General features: G+C 42.5%; 1 protein-coding gene across 1 annotated transcript in view; it reads left to right on the plus strand.

The window, feature by feature from the left end:
- Positions 1 to 19,118, plus strand: part of ERN1 (endoplasmic reticulum to nucleus signaling 1) — a 94,570-nt gene that overhangs the window by 32,852 nt on the left and 42,600 nt on the right. Inside the window, exon 2 of the mRNA XM_032241985.1 lies at positions 1,610 to 1,730. Within this exon, the coding sequence (XP_032097876.1) occupies positions 1,610 to 1,730 (121 nt within the window). The remainder of the gene's footprint in view (positions 1 to 1,609; positions 1,731 to 19,118) is intronic.

A 19,118-nucleotide genomic window follows, 5' to 3' on the forward strand; every position in this document is an offset into this window, starting at 1 on the left:
AGGAAGAGAAAATCTCATTACAAGGATGGTGTTGCTGAAGGGACCCCTGCCTCAAAAGGGAAACCTTACCCAGGAAACCTTAGCAGCTGTTACCTGCAATATGCATACATGTGTGTACGTGCACGCACACACCTGCTCTCATGGAAACCAGATAAGGGTAAATTCCTAGCAAAGCCAGAGGACTGGCAGGCAAAAAAAAAAAAATCTGTCCAGTATAATTGTAACCACAGTGGATATCAAATCTTGGATTATGTATTTACTTGATAATGAATATAAGCATTTTTCTATATTGTAGATTTTTTCCAAGTATTGTTTTAATGATATTTCACTGAGCATGTGTCTTTATCTTAGCCATTTAGATATTATTGGAAATTTGGTTCTTTCCAGTTTTTGTGTTTATAAATGGGATGTAATGAGTATCATTGTGCACAGAACTTTTCCCATTTCTGCAGTTATATCTTTAGAGCATAGAAGTGGAATTACAGGATCAAAAACTATGAGCACTTTTATGTTTTCCAGAAAGATGGCACTAGTAATTTTCAGTGCTAGTAGCAATGGATGAGAAATTTAATTTCACAGCCTTTGGTGATTTCCTTTAAAATGTTTTTTGTTTTAAATTTGTTGAGAAAAAAGGTACATTTTAGTTTAAGTTTTATTTTTATTCTAATCGAGGACCAGTTTGGGGCTGTGCTTTTTATTCATTTACTTTTATAGCATGTCTTTATTGGAATCTTGGTGTTCTATTTTATAAATTCTTTATATACTGAAAGCTGTTTTTCCTAATTTGCATTAAGCATTTTCCCTAATTCTTTGCTTTTTAAAATTTCATGAGTGTATATGTGTGTGTGTGTGTGTGTGTGTGTGTGTGTGTGTGTGCGTGTGTGTGTGTGTGCATGTGCGTGCATGTGTGGGTGTTGGCATTTTTTTTTTTTTTATCATAAAGTCTTATGAGATGACCAGGTTTTAGATAATAGAATAGACCCAAGAGGGCTGGGCGTTGTGGCTTATGCCTGTAATCCCATCACTTGGGGAGGCTGAGACAGGCAGATCACAAGGTCAGGAGATTGAGACCATCCTGGCTAACACAATGAAACCCTGTCCCCACTAAAAATACAAAAAATTAGTAAGGCATGGTGGCATGTGCCTGTAGTCCCAGCTACTTGGGAGGCTGAGGCAGGAGAATCATTTGTACCTAGGAGGCAGAGGTTGCAATGAGCCGAGATCATACCACTGCACTCCAGCCTGGGTGACAGAGCAAGGTTCCATCTCAAAAAAAAAAAAAGAATAGACCCAAGAGAAGGAAGTCAGAAAGCTGAACATACTTTGCCCCTTTGTTTCAGTTAAGGCTGCCCATTGATTATTTCAGAATTCTTGTCCTTGTAATGTTAGGTCATGAGCCTGCCTGTCTGCAGGCAGGATCACTGCTTAGAATGAGGTGACCTGGGTTGTAGTCCTGACTGAGTGGGAATTTAGGCTCTCCACCTTCCATTTCTTCATCTGTAAAATGGAGGGTTTTAGCAGGATAACTTTGGGAGTGGGGGTCTCTGATTGTACACGCCCAAGGTGAAGAATCATATCAACATGAAGATTCTTCTACATCTCATTGCAGATTTTGGGAAGTACCAGCACAGTGACGCTTCCTGAAACCTTGTTGTTTGTGTCCACGCTGGATGGAAGTTTGCATGCTGTCAGCAAGAGGACAGGCTCAATCAAATGGACTTTAAAAGAAGGTAATTTGGATTTGGTCCTTGGGCGACATGGCCATTTGCTTATCTGGTTCCACATAAACATATTCTGGAGAAGGAGAAAACATTATTCATTATCTAATAAAATAAATAAGAAGTAAAGAAGAAAGGGATCAAAGAGAGGAAAGGTATTCTGCTCAAAGGATATGTTTATAGCTTTGCTGTGGTTATCCACTAAGTGCATTAGTTAAAGAAGCACGTTTTACCTTTTCTTTTTTGCTTCTGTTTAGACTTCATGTTTAAATGGCTCTAGGCTTTTCTATTAATAGCTCTGGCTGGTTGGTCTTTATGAAGACATGCTGCACTAAATTTGTTCTCATGATTAGAATCTTGTAATCATAATTACAAGAAGGTATCTTTTCAACACTTCAAATTACTCATTTGTTTTTATAGAGGCTGAAATAATTGAGGGCTGTAAGACTTGACATTCATCCAAGTTAACCACTTTATTGGGTTGTTATGGTGAGGGGAATAAAGACTGAGCTTGTTTCTTACTTAACCTGCCATGTGTCCATGTTATGATCTGATCTTCCTGGTGGTAACTAACAGAGTTAAGCCCTACAGCTGGGAAATTGTATTTGATTTCCAAAGTAATCTTCCCAGATAAAGCCATGCAAATCCCAGGATTTGGGACTTTCAGAGTCATCTGTATTATTTAATCTGTCTGGTAATAATTCTCATTTGGCCCGAGGTTTGGATCTGAACAGCATTGTTCTCTTTTGTCACTACTCTGTGAGTCATTACTTTCATGAGCACAGCCAATGTTTTTCCTTCCTTAATAAAGTTGTTCCAAAACAGTATTCTAGATGGAAAAATATTGGCATATGTTAGAAGATCACATATTGTCTTGTGAATTCAGCAATAAAGCTCATTACCGTCCACAGATGATGACAGCTGGGGTACCACAGGCCATCCTGCCCCACCTGCCTAGGCCCTGCTTGGATCAGCAGGAACTTTAAGCAGCCCGAAGACCAGCTCTCAGGAGTGTGTGGCCACAGGAAGACTGTAGAGTATTATATTACAGCCTCCAAGAACATCATCTGTACTGTCTCTCCATCATATTTAAGCCTTTTAATGTTTTTAAAATGAAAACAGAGTCTTTTAAACGTCAGGATTTTCTATTTTGTCCGAAGATGAAAATCAACAAGTTACACAGGAATTGAGAGAAACACTTTGGCTGTTGAATGTTAGGGCATGTCTTTCAGCTTCAGTGTTCCCAAGCAGGGCATCTTCACCTTGAACCACTTCATTCTGCCTTGCTTTCCCCTGCGTGTAATGCTTTAAGTTGATTTTTTTTCCCAATTCTTCGTTTCTGCAACTAACATTGTCTGTATCCAACAAAACTGTGTCCTATCTGTCTGTTACTTAGACAAACATAGGAATTAACCTGTTTTCTCCTGTAACTGAGAGCTGAAAGAATTTGCCTCTTTTTCACTCAGTTTAATGTGTATTTAGAGAACCTAGAATGTGAGAGATCCTGTATAGCAGCTGTCCTCAACCTTTTAGGCACCAGGGACCAGTTTCATGGAAGGCAGTTTTTCCATGGACTGAGGGAGTGGGGGCAAGGAATGGTTTTGGGATGATTCAAGTGCATTACATTTATTGTACACTTTATTTCTATTATTATTATTACATTGTAATGTAGAATGAACTAATTGTACAACTCACCATAATGTAGAATCAGTGGGAGCCCTGAGCTTGTTTTCCTGCAACTAGATGGTCCCGTCTGGGGTTGATGGGAAACATTGACAGATCATCAGGCATTAGATTCTCATAAGAAACATGCCACATACATCACTCGCCTGCGTAGTATACAACAGGGTTCATACTCCTATGAAAATCTATTGCCACCACTGATCTGACAGGAGGTGGAGCTTAGGCAGTAATGCGAGTGATGAGGAACGGCTGTAAATACAGATGAAGCTTCGCTTGCCCACCCACTGCTCACCTCTTGCTCTTGCTGTATGGCCTGGTTCCTAACAGATAACGGACCGGTCCACAGAGCAGTATGGGTCCACAACCTGGGGGCTGGGGACCCCTGTTGTATAGGACACCAAAATGAAAAAGGCAGGCCTTGTCCTCAAGAAGTCCATAGTCTAAACCCATCGTGAAAATATAAGAACACAGGACTTAAACATAGCCAAGCTCTGTAACCACTCACAAGAGGGACCAGCGATGTGCTGTGAGCCCACATCCATTTGGAGGGCAAGAGGCTCTCTGAAGTGGGGTGTCGGAGGTGAGCCCTGGAGGGTGAATTGAGTTCAGTTGGGAATGAGGCCTGGAAAAAAGCAAAGGAGGCAGCAGGTCTAGGGTGCAGGAGCTGATCCCGTTTAGCAGGAGGTTAGCAGCGTTTCCAGGTAGAGGGAGAGAGGATTACAAGGGGATATTGAGTCTTACTGGAGCACTTAGGCATTAATATCTGACTGAACAGGAAATTGGGAGCTATTAACATGATTGAACAGGTGAGTGACTCAACAGGTGCTCACTTTTAGATGAATCCAGCAGCTGCGTGTGGGATGACTAGAGACAGGAAGACGACCTGAAAAGTGGGGAGGGATTGGAAGGGTGAGAGGCAACGAGAAATAGAATCAGTAGAATTCAGTGACTGATTTGGGAGGAGGAGTTACGAGACACTTAAAGGAAGAATTAGAGAAATCCAATTCAGGTCTAATAATTTCTTTTCTTTTTCTCTTTTCTTTTCCCTTTTTTTTTTTTTTTTTTTTCTTTCTGTGGTGGTTTGGCAGGTGCTTTTGTTCCTCAGCCAAACGTATTGTAGTTTCCAGAAATGTAGGTTTCTTACACCATAGTGGCAAATTATACCTAATAGAGAAAATGAGTTTTGTTTTCTGGAACTAATTTGGGTTGTGACATTTTACTTTAGGGGCTTCTAAGCAGTGATTTTGTAACTGTAGCAACATCACAGTCTGTCTTTCTGTATAATTTCACCAGTGAATAGGGTTGAATACATTTCATCTCTGCACTTTTAGACCAAATGCAAACTGAGAATGTTGCTATCACGTTTTGTTTTAGATTAGCTTGCTTTCATCTGTTGGAGTTTAAAGAACTTTCTTTAGTATTTCTGGGACTGGTTTAGGGCTTCTTGAGCTCACCTTGAAATACTAGTTAATGCTGATTTTTGACACTTGAATCCCCATCAAATTACAGATTATTTTTTAGCAACCCTGCTCCATTTTCTCCTGTCTCCTTTCCAATAGTAGGCATAAAGGGTAGGGTCAAGTTAGAACCGTTCTTTACTAATCATAAAAATATGCAATATGACTGCTCTCTTAGCCAACTGGCCCCAGACTCCTGAGATGTCCCTTGAGTGGATGTTCAGATAAATGATAAAACTCTCCAGATATTATTCTAGGTCCTGAGGGACAGCAAGTGAACAAAACAGGACATAGTACTGGAGATTTCTTAGGATGGAAGAGTCAGAACAAAGTTATTTGAAATTTGAAGACAATTTTATTCTTACATGAATGTCTCTTTCTAAACATATACCTCTTGCCACAGTTCCTCCTTGTGCCAACAGAATCATGGCCAAGCAGTCTAGAAAATAGAGAAAATAGAATGATGCTCTGCTACGTCCCCCTTGATGCACAGGTGGTCACCGAGCCCTGTCATGTAGACTAGGAAGGACCCTGCAAATCTGACTGCTCCTTTCTGGCCCCCTTGCTGCTGCCTTAGCCAGGCTCTTGGCATTCATTTCCTAGATGAATGCAACGGTCTCCTGAGCACCATCCATGCCCCCCATCTTAACCCTCTCATTCACTCGTCACACTGCCCTCAGACACACCCTCCAAAAAGACCAGTGACCCAGCTGTGACCCTACCCGCTGAAATACTCCTGGTGTTGTCTTTAGTGGTGGCGTCCTGCCTGCCCTGTTGTGTGTGGTGTGTTACCCGTGAGTGATGGGGAAAGGAAAATAGGGAGTATGAGCATCATCCATGATGGGCTGGCCATTTCAACAGCTGGCCCTTCACCACTGCTAGTTTGAGACATGCTGCTCCACAGGGTCAGGTCTAAGCTTCTTAGTGCATGTGTGAGGCTATTTGTGGTCTCTCGCCCACACCCCCAATTCCCTGGGCTCCCTCCGCTCCCTGGCAGGTGCCCTACTGGCAGCCATATAACTCCTTACCAGGCCTTGGAGACCTTTGGCCTTTGCTCATGCTTCCTTTCCACCAGCAGCCTACAGTGTTGGACAAGCTCATGTTCATCTGTGAAGACCCCTTCCCAGGCTACCTCTCTGGTTTCTCAAGCAGGGTGGGCCCCTTCCTTGTCTGGGTTCTGGAGGTGCTTTGCTGCACCCTCTGTTGTGGCACTTCTGGCTTGTGTTGTAAATTTTTGTTCTCATTTGCTTTCTCGTGGATTTCTACCTCCTTGCTGGGGCTCTGGGCAGCCAGGATGCTCAGTAAGTGTCTGAGGCACCTGATGCTGACTTGGGTCCCAGAACTTTTCTGCCTGGACGTCTTCTGGGAGTCCTGAGAAACAGATGGGGCTTGCCTGCCTTCTCAGGATGAATCATTTGTTGCTTGTATCATAGTCATGACAGTTTCCAGTTCTAGTTTCTGATCTTGGGTTTTGCATGGCTCTTGGCAGTTAGTTTTTCTGTTCTGTGCTTTAGGCAGTGTGTGTGTTACTCTGGAAGAGTTGGAGATCGGTCTTTAGAAGTGCAATGGAAACAGTTGGAGGGGAAATTGTGAAAAGTGATGATGTTTTGCTCATAGGTCTAACCTGTTTTATCTCAAAGACTTTTCTAGGCTTACAATATGCATCATCTACCTTTCTACCTCATTGCTTAAGAATAAGAAAGTTGTTTCTTTCCTCTCCGTTGTTGTGAAGGATTGAAAATTAAGTTTTATGAAAGGGGCTGTGAGAGAAGCCTGTTTTTGCTTTCGAGCATCTTGAAAATGTGTTGGTTCTTTCTTTTTTTTTTGTATTTTACTTTTAAACATAGAAGGTTTAAAACATACCCAAATGTAGAAATATTATATAAAGAACCCCCATATACCCATCACTCAACTTTGACAGGGACCGGCTCTATCTAGCCTTGTTCATCTGTACCCCCACTCACTTTCCTCCCTTATTTTTGGGACTCGCTTCAAAGTAATGCATCTCTCATTTCGGATGGCTCCTCTTAGCAGCTGCCACACATGTAGTGTAGATCTCAGCTCCAATGGGTCGTCTTTGTAGTGTTGGTTGGCGTGTGTTTGAATGTGGTTGTGATTGTTGAAGTACATGAATAAAGTGCCTTATTTTGGCTGTGACTTAGTCCCTGTCCCTTGGTTCACCTTTGAGTGTCTGGTTTGATGGCACCTCTTCACTCAGGAATGAATTCTGTGACGTTCTGGCATCCTGAGAGGTACTTGGACATAGGCTGTAGTGTTGAATTGTCTTCAGTGCCTTCATGATTGATTATAATGTTCAGTGTATGTTTTTCAGCCTAAGTTACTTCTGCCAAGATGGAGATAAATTGTTGTACTGGCCCGAGCATAGAAAGTCAACACCAAGACAAAAAGATGCCAAATTGCAGGGTCTTTATTGCCGGCGGCCACGGAGGACTCATGTCTCTCCAACCCATGGCCTCGAAAGGAGGGTGTCAAGACCCTTTATACCCATAAAATTCACCTTGGGAGTGAGGGTGAGGGGCAGGGGTGGGGGTGAGGGGCTTCAGACATTCCAAGGGCTAGTGGATTCTGTAAATCACCTTCTGGGTGGGGATGAGGGTGAGGGGGTTCCGGACATTCCAGTGGATTCCTGGGCAAAGATAGGGTGAGGGGCTCCGGACACTCAGAGGGCCAGGGGACTTTTGACATTCTGATTGTTACTTAAGTGGTTCACAAAAGCTGAGATTAGCATTTGTTTACACATTGTCTGGGTAGGGTGGAAATCACAGTCCTTAATTACTTATTCACATTTGGGTTATAGAGAGCAGAGGTATGGTTGAGGTATGCAGTTTTATGGGGCTTTTACCCTGTCACATTCCCCCCTTGTTTTAGTTACAGGAATTAAATTATTGATTCCTCCAACAGGTTAGTATTGTTTGTTGGTTTTAAGGGCTCATATCGAGACCTTAATATCATTAGTCTATGTTTTTGGTGTACCCTGATATAGCGGAGATAGTTTTACAACCGCAATGGGGGCAAAAGAATTTATTTAAGTCTCCACAGTTCCATCTTTTTTTGGGGGGGGGTGGATTTTACCGTGTCACAAAATGAGAACACAGTAGAATTCAGCTGCCTTTAGTATGGGCAGTTTTCTGGATTACTCGGTCATTTCTACATGATCATCTTTGTCAAATGTAATATTTCATGACTTACAGAGGTTACCTCTGAAGAAAACTTGTTACATTCTTTTCCAGTTCTGATGAGATTAGAATTTGAGGAGCCTTGATTAGATGCCTTTAAAAAAAATGCTTTCCTCATGAAAACTGAACTGTAAAGAATGTCTGAGACTTTCTCTCTTACAATTTAGACCTAACAGCTTTAATGGGAGTTTATGACTTAGGTTAATGAAGTGCTTTTTCTCTGGAGGGAAGGAATGGGCTGCCATTGAGGAGAAGTATTCCCTAATTGGGTCACTCGAATGAATGAAACATATTTGGGAGACTGAAGGTTTGAGTTAAGGGAGGGTGAATGACTTTGTTTCTGCCAGTAATTTTTTTTTTAAATAAGAAAACAGAACCTTAAGCACATTCTTGAGAAAATAGCAGTTGTTTACCTCATTCAGGCTATGCCTTTCTAGTTTCACTGTTACCTGTCAGCCAGGGTTAAAATCTCATCATCTTTAACTCATTCCTTTCTCTCACTCTGTTTATCTGGACAGGGCTCAGGTTTTGCTGACACTCTTCCATCCTGTCTGCCAAGGTGGAGATAAATGAGAACACAGTAGAATTCAGCAGCCTTAACAGAGAACCCAGCTGAAAGGGTTCTGACTCCCCTCCCCTGTCCTCCCTCCTCCCAAGCTCAGGTCTGTCTGGGGCTGCTGCAGCACCTTTGTGACTCCTTCTCCCTTTTTCCTTCATTTTGTGCCCCAATGCCCACCTGTCTAACTTGCCTTCAGAGGACTCCTACAGGTTGAATATCCCTTATCTAAAATGGTTGGGACCTGAAGTGTTTCTGATTTTGGATTCTTTCAGGTTTGGAATATTTGCATTATATTTACCAGTTGAACATTTCAAATTGGAAAATCTGAAATCTAAAATGTTCCAGTGCGGATTTCCTTTGTGCGTCATGTTGGTGTTCAGGGTTCAGATTTTGGAACATTTCAGATTCTGGATTTTCGGGTTTGGGATGCTGACCCCGTATCACATTTCTCTTTTTCTCAGAAGCTTCCAATTGGACCATAGTGCCCAACATTCCATATCACAAAGTTTTCAAGGCTTTCTTCCCCATGGCATCACTGCCTGCAGTCCAGCCTCATTTGTGTTGTTTCTCAGGAGGAACACGTTACACTTCTTAAGCCTGCGTCCTCCGTCCTGCGAACACAGTGATGGTGTTTCACTCATGTTGTCTTGTCATCTCTGTGCTCAGGGCCGACTGCTTTTATGGGGGTTTTCTGCTCGAGTATTCTGGCTCCACCTAGGAAAGCCTGTGGTGCATGCCCCACGTTCTAGCAGTTCATTATGTATTGTTCATATATATTAGCTTCGTAATTCAAGCCATAAGGTCCTTTCTTTATCCTGCATGACACTTAACAGAGAATCCAGCTGGAGTAGATGTGTGACAGTTGTTTCTGAGATGTGCTTGGTACATCTCAACAGAAAATTAGTAGTAGTTGGACTACTTTACTGATAAAGCCCTCTTCCTCCTGGCGGAGTAATGGGGGAGCGTGCATGTAGAGGATTACACAGACTATACAGTGCTTGAGACTTCATCTCTGCTTGTTGGTTCTTAAAAACCTTTCAAATGGGCCAACCCAGAATATTTAAAATCACTGCTAGATGTACACTTAGAAGGGACTGGTTTGGAGACTTTCTAACTGTGTGGCAATATTTTTTTTTTTTTTTTTGAGATGGAGTCTTGCACTGTTGCCTGGGCTGGGGTGCAATGGCACCATCTCAGTTCATGGCAACCTCCGCCTCCCAGGTTCACGCATTTCTCCTGTCTCAGCTTCCTGAGTAGCTGGGATTATAGGTGCCTACCACCACACCTAGCTAATTTTTTGTATTTTTAGTAAAGACTGGGTTTCACTGTCTTGGCCAGACTTTGGTCTTGAACTCCTGGCCTCGTGATCCACCTGCATCGGCCTCCCAAAGTGCTGGTCATATCTTAGTTGTATAGGAGAGAGAGTTGTACAGCATTGATTTTCAATGCTGCACTGGGGGGGTCAGAAAGGTGGTCAGATGGGGTCAGAAAGAACAAGGTGGAGGAGGGCAGTAAAGCCAGGGGTCATCTAGATTCTACCAGTAAAGCAGTATGTTCCAAAAATACCTGTGCTCGTCTGAGAAAGAGAAGAGAATGATCTTGCGAGGCTCCTTGAGCTCCAGTCAAGTGAGCAACCTGTTCTTGTGGCTTCTGTAATCAAAGGGATCTTATTTCTTCCTACATGGAAGGAAGTCTGCCTAGAGCTACTTCCGGGGAGAAACCGTCAATCCCAAAGTCTGGTTTGAAACAATTATTTAAATTTTCGTTAATTTAGTACAAGATATTTTTCTGTTTAGCTGACTTATCACCCCATGTTTTCCCCATGGCCTCACCAATTCTGCCAAGCCTGCATTTAGGGAAGCCTGGGATGGTCCTGACAGGGTCCTTCATGCTCTTAATGTGGGTTTCCCTTCAGTCCCTCTGTGCCCTGTGCAACTGGAAGAGCAGGCTCGCCAGAGTTATGCTGCAGGTGATAGCAGGAGGAACAGCCCATTCTCTCCAACCTGTTGCAGATGTATGCCTTAAATAGCTTCTGTTTTTAGCGTCTTTTTTTTTTTCTTTTAACTTTTCATTTTATAAAAACTTTATGCAGACCCCAAAGTAAGGAGGGTAGTAGCATGAAACCATGTACCCAGCATCCAGCTTCAATAATGATCAACACGTGGTAATCCCCATCCCCCTTCCTTCCATTATTCTGAAGCAAATGCTATATCATTCCACCCATAAATTTAAATAATCTTTAAATGTGAGTCAAGAAACAGTACTATGCCTGGGCTGTTTTTAGCTTTTATAATGTAGGCTTCTGTGTGGAAAAATCGTTTTCACTAGGAAAAACTTATTTGAATGATTGTATATGCAATATTGAATATCTTAAATTATTGATTTCCTTTCATTCTACAGACAGTATTGCCTCCTACATATGAGGGGAGCAAAGACCCAGGCAGCAGTGACCCAGGAGTCTGCACTCTGATTATTCATTGAACTCTGCAGTAAGCTTTCTGCACTTTGTGTATATTTCACAATAAACAAAATACATGATCCCTGCCCCTAAAGGGCTTAAAATTCAGTCCAACCTCCAGGTATTTGAGAACCAGAGAAGCCACATGCCATTGAGTACCTGTCCTTGAGAACGTTATAAGTGCATCATAAGTGTATACTAAGTGCAGTTGACAGTCAGTTTCTGACTTCCCAGAGAAAGGTGCATTTGAACAGACCCTAAGGGCCAAGCTGACTTAGGTTGATAGAGATGGAACAGATGATGGAAAACACAGAGAGGAACATCAGAAGGTGTGGGGTGAGTTTGGGGAAGAGGTGTCATCAAGAGAGAATTATGGAGAAGAATTGGGCCCTGGTTTTGGAGGGCCATGAACGCCTTGGCCTGTGGTTCCCAGATCATTTGCTAAGGTGTTCTGGGGTGCTGTAGTGAACTATCTGGGGCACTGCAGCTTGGGACAGGGTTTTGAAACAATGATCATCGATATGTGTCAAACACCATGCTTGAGGGAGTTTATAGTTTCAACGTTAAGTTGTGCTGCCTTCCTTTCATTGATGTTCCATCATTGTAAAGCTGAGTTTTGGGCGATTGCTGTGATAAAATTCAAACAACATACGAAAATCACTGTGGAATGGTAACAAGACAGCAGCGTCCAATCTTCTTACAGAGTTTGGAAGCTGTGCAGCACCCAACAGGTATAACCCATCCCATTAGTAAGTAATCATGGTTAAGAACAAAATAAAATGTTTTCTTCCAATCTATATGTATTTTTCCCCCACATGGCTTCTAAGTTACTAGGCCCTAAGTACTTATGATTTGTTTGGTCCTGACTACTTAATAAATGGAACTATTAGGTATTTCTTCTGGCCTAAAATTGAAGAAATTACTGAGACACTAAGGGTGCTATGAGCCTAGAAAGTTTGAGAAACTCTGACTTGAGCCACAGAAATAAAAGGTATTCAGTTGGCAGAGGGGTGTCACTGTCAGATTTCATGTGGGGGAACAAATTTGCCTTCTCCAGGCTGTCTTAGGCAGTGGATGGAGTGTGTATCTGAGAGGCAGAGACTCCAAGACATGGAGCTGGTTAGGAGACTGGTGTAGACCAGTGAGAAGTGGTGACTCCCTAATTTTGGCAGTGATAAAGGAGATGAAAAGGAGGACATAGATTTTAAGAAGTATTTAGTAGATTGAATCTTAGAAAACTCAGAATTTTCAATGAATTGAATGGGAGGGAGAATTAAGGAAAGGGCAACAGCAAGGGCAGCCCTGAGTTTCTAGATTGTGTGGCTGGGTGGAAGTGACGCACCAGCCACTCTGGGGAATGTGAAATGAGGAGCGGGTCCTGGGGGTGTGGCCTTGGGCTGTGACACCCATAGCAGTTGCAAGTGGGACTGGGTCAGGTAGTACAAGGGAGAAGATTGTCAGATGCCATGCGGAGGATTTGCAAGTGTTGGTTTTGGTCACGGGAATGTGGCAGTGGTTGTTCTGATCTTATTCTGAGGGTAGGGGCTAGAGGGCAGTGATAGAGGAAGATAAGAAGGCAGGAAGGTGGAGCAGTGTAGTTTCCCTTCATGGCTCAGTCACCCAGCTTGGTTAAAAAAGCAAATTCCCTGTCTCTACCTACAAAGCTAGCTTCTTGGGGGAAGAACCTAGGAATCAACATTCTAAAAATTCCATAGGAATCTCTAATGCATTGCTGGTGGAAATATAAAACAGTACCATCCGTTTTGCAGACTGTTTGTCAGTTTCTTGTCGAATGTAAACAATATGATGCAGCCAATCCCCCTTAAGTGTTTTAAGAAATGAAAATAGGTCCAGGTGCGGTGGCTCATGCCTATAATCCGAGCACTTAGGGAAGCTAAGGCAGGTGAATCACAAGGTCTGGATTTCAAGACCAGCCTGACCAATGTGGTGAAACCCTGTCTCTACTAAAAATACAGAAATTAGCCAGGCGTGGTGGCACGCACCTATGGTCCCAGCTACTTGGGAGGCTGAGGCAGGAGAATCACTTGAACCCAGAAGGCAGAGGTTGCAGTGAGCTGAGATCATGCCACTGTACTTCAGCCTGGGCAACAGAGCAAGAATCTGTCTCAAAAAAAAAAAAAAAAGGAAAATAGGTCCAAATAAAGACTTGTACACAAATGTTCATAGCAGCTTTATTCACACTGGCCAAAAAAATAGAAGCAACTCAAATGTCCATTAGCAGGTAACTGGTAAACACACTATAGTAAATTATTAAATTATTACAATGGAATACTGTACAGTGATTTAAAAAAAAAAAAGAAAAGAAAAAGAGCAAACTATGATATACAGAACAAGGTGGACGGATTTCCAAGGCATCATGTGAAAGAAAGAGGCCAGGCACAAAAGAGTACCTACAGTGTGGTCATTTGTGAAATTTTAGAACAAACAAAATGAACTGGTGCTTATCTGGAGCAGAATTTGCAAATATTGAATCCAAAGGGATATGAAAAAATGTTTTAGTATGATAGAAATATTCTGTATCTTGATGGTGAAGATAGTTACATGGGTGTGTGTTTTTCTAGATTCATTGAACTATAAACTTGAAATGGATGCATTTTGGAGGAAAAGGAGAGTCTTTACAGAAGAGCAGGCAGAGCCAAGAGCTTTTTATGTTTATAGGCAAATGAGGAGTTGAAGATCCTTGGAGATAGGATCTAGATGTGAGCGTGAAAAATCTTGAGTATGAAGGTGAAAGCATTGTCCCTTTATAGAGATGTGAAGGGAAGGGTGGAGCTGGGTAAATGTAGAAGGCGAAGGGTAGGAAGTTTCAGAGAGCTCACTCAATCTCCCTTAATTTCCCCTGTGCCGCAGAAGAGAGAGTCATTTGTGGAGAGAAAGGGAGCTTGAGGCAATGGGTGGTTTGAAATGCCAGCTACAGGGGTGAGAACAGAAGTCAGCCAGGAAGTAGATAAATGAATCTCCTAGTGGCAGGGGCCTGGCTGGCCACACCATGGAGATACCATGTATGATGGCATCTCCACAAATGATCGCAGTGTGTTCCATAGCACTGCTCAGAAGCCTGGGTGGAGGAACAGGGAGTGCTATGGAGATCCTGGATTCAGGGTAAGTAGAGTGTACCTGCTGGATTATTAGAAGCAATCAACAATGGATTTACAGGCTGGGCAAGAGTGGAAGTAGGAAGGAAACTGCTGTAGTTTGAATATTTGACCCTCCAAACCTCATGTTGAAATTTGATTCCCAGTGATGGAGGTGAGGCCTAATGGGAGGTGTTTGGGTCCTGGGGGTGAATACCTCATGAATGGCTTGACACTTTCCTTGCTGTAGTGAGTGAGTCCTCACCCTGTTAGTTCCTATGAGAGCTGGTTGTTAAAAAGAGCCTGGCACCTTTTCCCCTCTCTCTTGCTGCTTGTCTTGCCCTGTGATCTCTGTACATGCCGGCTCCCCTTTGCTTTCTGCCACTAGTGGAAGCAACTAGAAGCCCTCATCAGGGGTAGATGCTGGTGTCATGCTTCTTGTACAGCCTTCAGAACCATGAGCCAAATAAACCTCTTTTCTTTATAAATTACCCAGCCTCAGGTATTCCTTTACAGGAACACAAACAGATTAAGACAGGAGATGACACTTAATTGCTGCATTCAACAATATATTGGTTACCACCTGTGTGTCAGGAATTGTTTTAGATCCCTGGGAAGATACAGACAACAAAAAAATAAATCCCAACCCTCAGTGGCCAGAGTCAGGCATTAAGTAAGCAATAAAATATACAGAACTATAGAGGCCGTAAGTGACATGGAGAAAAATTAAGCAGGGAAGAGGGGTCAGAAATCCTGGGCAGTAGGGGGTAATTGTGGAAGACCTCTCTGAGATGGCAACAGTTGAGCAAAGACCTAGGCAGAGGAATAGCCAGTGCAAAGGTCCTGAGGCAGGGGCAGGCTTAGCAGTGCTTGTTGAATACTTGGAGGCTGGCATGGCTGGAATGGAGTGTGTGGGAAATAGTGGGAGATTGTTAGAGGGTGGCAGGTTGAAAGGGAGGGACTGCTTGGGATTTATGAGCCACCGTGTAAACACTGGCCTTCACTGAGTGAGATGGGGAACCACCAAAGGATTCTGAGTGACAGAGAAGCTTAATCTGATTTATGCCTTTCAAAGGATCACACTTCTCAATGTCAAGGCACTGACTTAAAGTCTCGACAAACATTTAATCCACATAGAGATGCCTCATGAGGCTGATGTTACCTCTATTTTTTTTTTCCTTACTGATGAGGAAATTGAGGCTCTTCAAGCTTAAGTAACTTTGCCAAGTTTACTCAGCTGGTGATTGTAGAGCTAGGATTTACGCCTTGGTTTATCTGATTCCAAAGGCCGCACAGATTAGGAGAGGAGGGAAGGCTTGAGAGACAAAGGGTTCCAATGGTGTTGAAGGGAAATGGGAACAGGACACACAACTACGATTGGCATCAAAATAGATTGGCTGGGTGTGGTGGCTCACGCCTGTAATCCCAACACTTTGGGAGGCTGAGGCAGGTGGATCACGAGGTCAGGAGTTCAAGACCAGCCTGGCCAAGACGGTGAAACCCCATCTCTACTAAAAATATAAAAATTAGCTGGGTGCGGTGGCAGTCACCTCTGATCCCAGCTACTCAGGAGGCTGAGGCAGGAGAATTACTTGAACCCGGGTGGCAGAGGTTGCAGTGAGCTGAGATGGTGCCATTGTACTCTAGCCTGGGCAACAGAGTGAGACTGTGTCTCAAAAAAAAAAAAAGAAAGAAAAAGAAAAGAAATAGACCACAGAGTTTGGCAACCGATGGCATATGTTAGGGAGAAATAGATGTCAACAGTGTTGTTTGAGTCATGGCTGTCTTCTAGAATGGTGCTACCATCAACAAAATAGGCTAGTCAGAAGTAGAAGCCAGTCTGGGGCAAAAGACAGAGGGCATGACTTGGGCAAGCAGAGACCGAGGCACTGGTGGGAAGTAGTGGACGTGTCCAGTTGATCCAGAGAGAGGATGCAGGAGAGGGGAGCCTAGAACCCCACTGTGGTTAGGGTGGAAGTTACAGAGATCCATGTGCTCTCTGAGTGAGAAGAAAGGCTGAAGGGAGAACCTGGCAACGTTCTTCCCTGTGTGGAGGAAGGAGTGGGGACAATAATTTACTGCTTTGGGGGACAGAAATCTTTAAAACTTTACGCTTATGAACTTGAACAAAGGAAAGATGTGGATGTCTGTTTTTTCATTTGTCTGAGCTTGAAGAGGAGATTTATATTTGCACAATATCCTAGCAATGAGCATCTTTGGACCTCACCCAGGATGTCAGTTTCTGCAGGTGTAAAGCTTGTGCCATTCCAGGGCTCAGCTGGACACACGATGGGGGCCAGGGAGTGCAGTGTAGGCCAGAGGCTGCTCCCAGGGGATCAGTGAGCAGGTTTGTTTCTTCCCTGTGTTAATCCCTGGAGATCAAACCTTGATTTCAGTATATTTTCTCATGTCTCTACCTTTACCAAATAACCTTACCTTTACCTTATGTAACAGCCACTTTTTATACTTAGGAGGTAACTCCCCCCTAACTTTTTTTTTTTTTTTCCTGAAAGTAAAACAACTGGTGAGATTGGCTTTTATTCTTATCAGGCCCCATATAGAGAGTGGCTTATTTTACAGCAGTATTTGTTTACATCCCTACAGGTAGGACAGTGTTTCTTTTCACGTGGCTGAAAACTTTTTTTTTTTAAACAAGAATCTTGCCTGATAACAGTTCTCATTATTAAATCAAAACTACTTTTTCATGTTGCTCTTTCATTGCACATTTTCAGATAACACTTTTTGTTTTTATTTTTGCTGACTTTCCAAAGATTTTTCTCTTTAACCTTTTTTAATATGAAAAAATTTAAGCATAAATACAGAATAGTAAAATGACACCCCGGTGTTCTCATTTCTCATCTTTAACTGTTATCAACAGCCTGCCACTTTTTGTTTTATCTCTCCCCCATCCAACCATATAATTATTTTCTGTAGTATTTTAAAGCAAATCTTGAATTCAGATGATTCCTAAAAACATTTACAGAATTAAGTCATTGTTACATTTCAGAAGCCAAGCAGCAGTTTGCTTGCCTCTGTCAGAACTGTCTTAATAATTGTGTTTTTACCTGGCCCGCAGCTTTGAAGAGGCTTATTCCAGGTGCTTATTTTACTGAGTGGATGGGAAATGCTAAAACAACCATAAGGTCCCCTTACTGGAGTTTAACTTCTTCTAAGCCTAGAAAAAAAATCACAGTCCTTAAACACTGATATAGTTGTCCCAGGAATCTTCCCTTGTCTCCTACCGATGTGCTGAATCTTCATTGGAACCTTCCTGGTACAGGGCACATCTTGGGACGTGAGGCCTCAGTGTCAGGTGACCAGTGGATAAGTTATGGAAAACCAGGAACATCTGCATCTGAAGATGAGTCTGTGAAACTGAGCAAACACTGTACAACAAAGATCAGGTTATGAACAAGAATTTAAATCATGTTGGTCTTCATGTCTTGTTTCTGGTGAATTGCTGTAATTTGGCTGTGTCTTCTTAGTCTGCATTTGTCTGTGATTCCTTTAAGTGGCTGAAACAAACAAAAAAGATGCCATTTTACTGCCATGTTTTCTTAGGAATATGGTATTCTTGCTCTTCTTGGCTTGCATGGCTTCAGGCCTGCATTAAAGTAGCTGGGTTATAATTGCACCTTGACCACTTTGTTTCAGTAGGATGAGTGTGGTGTGCCTTTATTTCCTGTCTCTTGCATCAGTCTGTTTGTGAGAGTGTACCGAGAGGTGATTAATGGGAAAGATAAACATATGCTTACTGACTGAAAGTTCTTCCTGTTTCCTAAAGTGTTTTTGGTTTAGTGAATTGTTTGTTTGCTGCCCACAGACCACATATGGTATGTGTACCTCTGTTGTTGTGAATACCATATGCCTTTGTGTAGGAGCTGGGCTTTAAAGCAAAGTCAACATATGATAAGGCTTGAAAGACTTTCCTTCATCCAATAATTGGATGGATTGGGCAGCTGCCCATCACCATAAGCAGAGCCTACAGAGTCTGGAATTCTGCATACAAAATCATATGAGAATACTTGCTGTTCTTGCCCCCAGAGCTTAAGTTGTATATGGCAAGGCTGTGGGGTTTTTGCTAGAAATACCTCATCGCTGTGAGTCTCCTACCTGCGGACTTTTAGATCTGTCACTACACAGTGCTGCTGTGCCAGTGTTCATGCCCTCTCCCTGCCACCACCATCTGCCCCTGGAATCAGGATCTTTCTCTTGCTTTGTGCCCAGGAGAATCTAGGGAGGGAGGAATTCCACCATTAATTGCTGCAAATATAAAATTGACTTTGAGGAAAAAAAAAAACATGTTCTCAATTTAAAAAGTAATGCCTGCTCTTGCAGAAATTTTAAGATATAGAATTGGGGGGAGAGTTGCATTTCCAGCAAGGATAAGTTACAATTAGCATTTCTGATCTTTCCACCTAGTTAGGTGCATTGAAGCCTTTCCCCATAGTTGCATTAATACTCTTTGTACAATGTTATCTTTTCTCCTGAACATAATAGCATAAGTTTGTATATGTCTTAAACTTTATTATCCCTCTTAGAAGCCTTAATTTTTTGCCAGGTGGACATTCTATAACTTAACCATATTATTGGTTAGATCATTTGTAGTGCTGCCACAAGCATCTATGTACAAAAAGCATTTTTATACTTTATATTATCTTTAAATTAGATTTTATAGAAATGCAATGAGTGGGACAAAGGGAATGAACAATTGAAGCCTCCAGGATTATGCTGCTCCAAAGAGGTGTGTCCATTTACTATCTAATCAAAGTCAGTTCTTAAACCAGTTTTACTTTTCCTAATGGGAATATGTAGAGCTATTCCAGGCATCTGACAAGGTAATGATTTAGGTTTTAGAAGTCCTTGAGGTGTCAGATAGTGATGCTCTGACCCCTTGTTTACTGTGGGTGGTGACTGATTCTTCCATCTGCATCCATCCTCCAAGTTATAT

Source organism: Sapajus apella, unplaced genomic scaffold, assembly GCF_009761245.1.
Source record: "Sapajus apella isolate SASKATOON/1434 unplaced genomic scaffold, GSC_monkey_1.0 scaffold48, whole genome shotgun sequence".
Taxonomy (NCBI): Eukaryota; Metazoa; Chordata; class Mammalia; order Primates; family Cebidae; genus Sapajus; species Sapajus apella.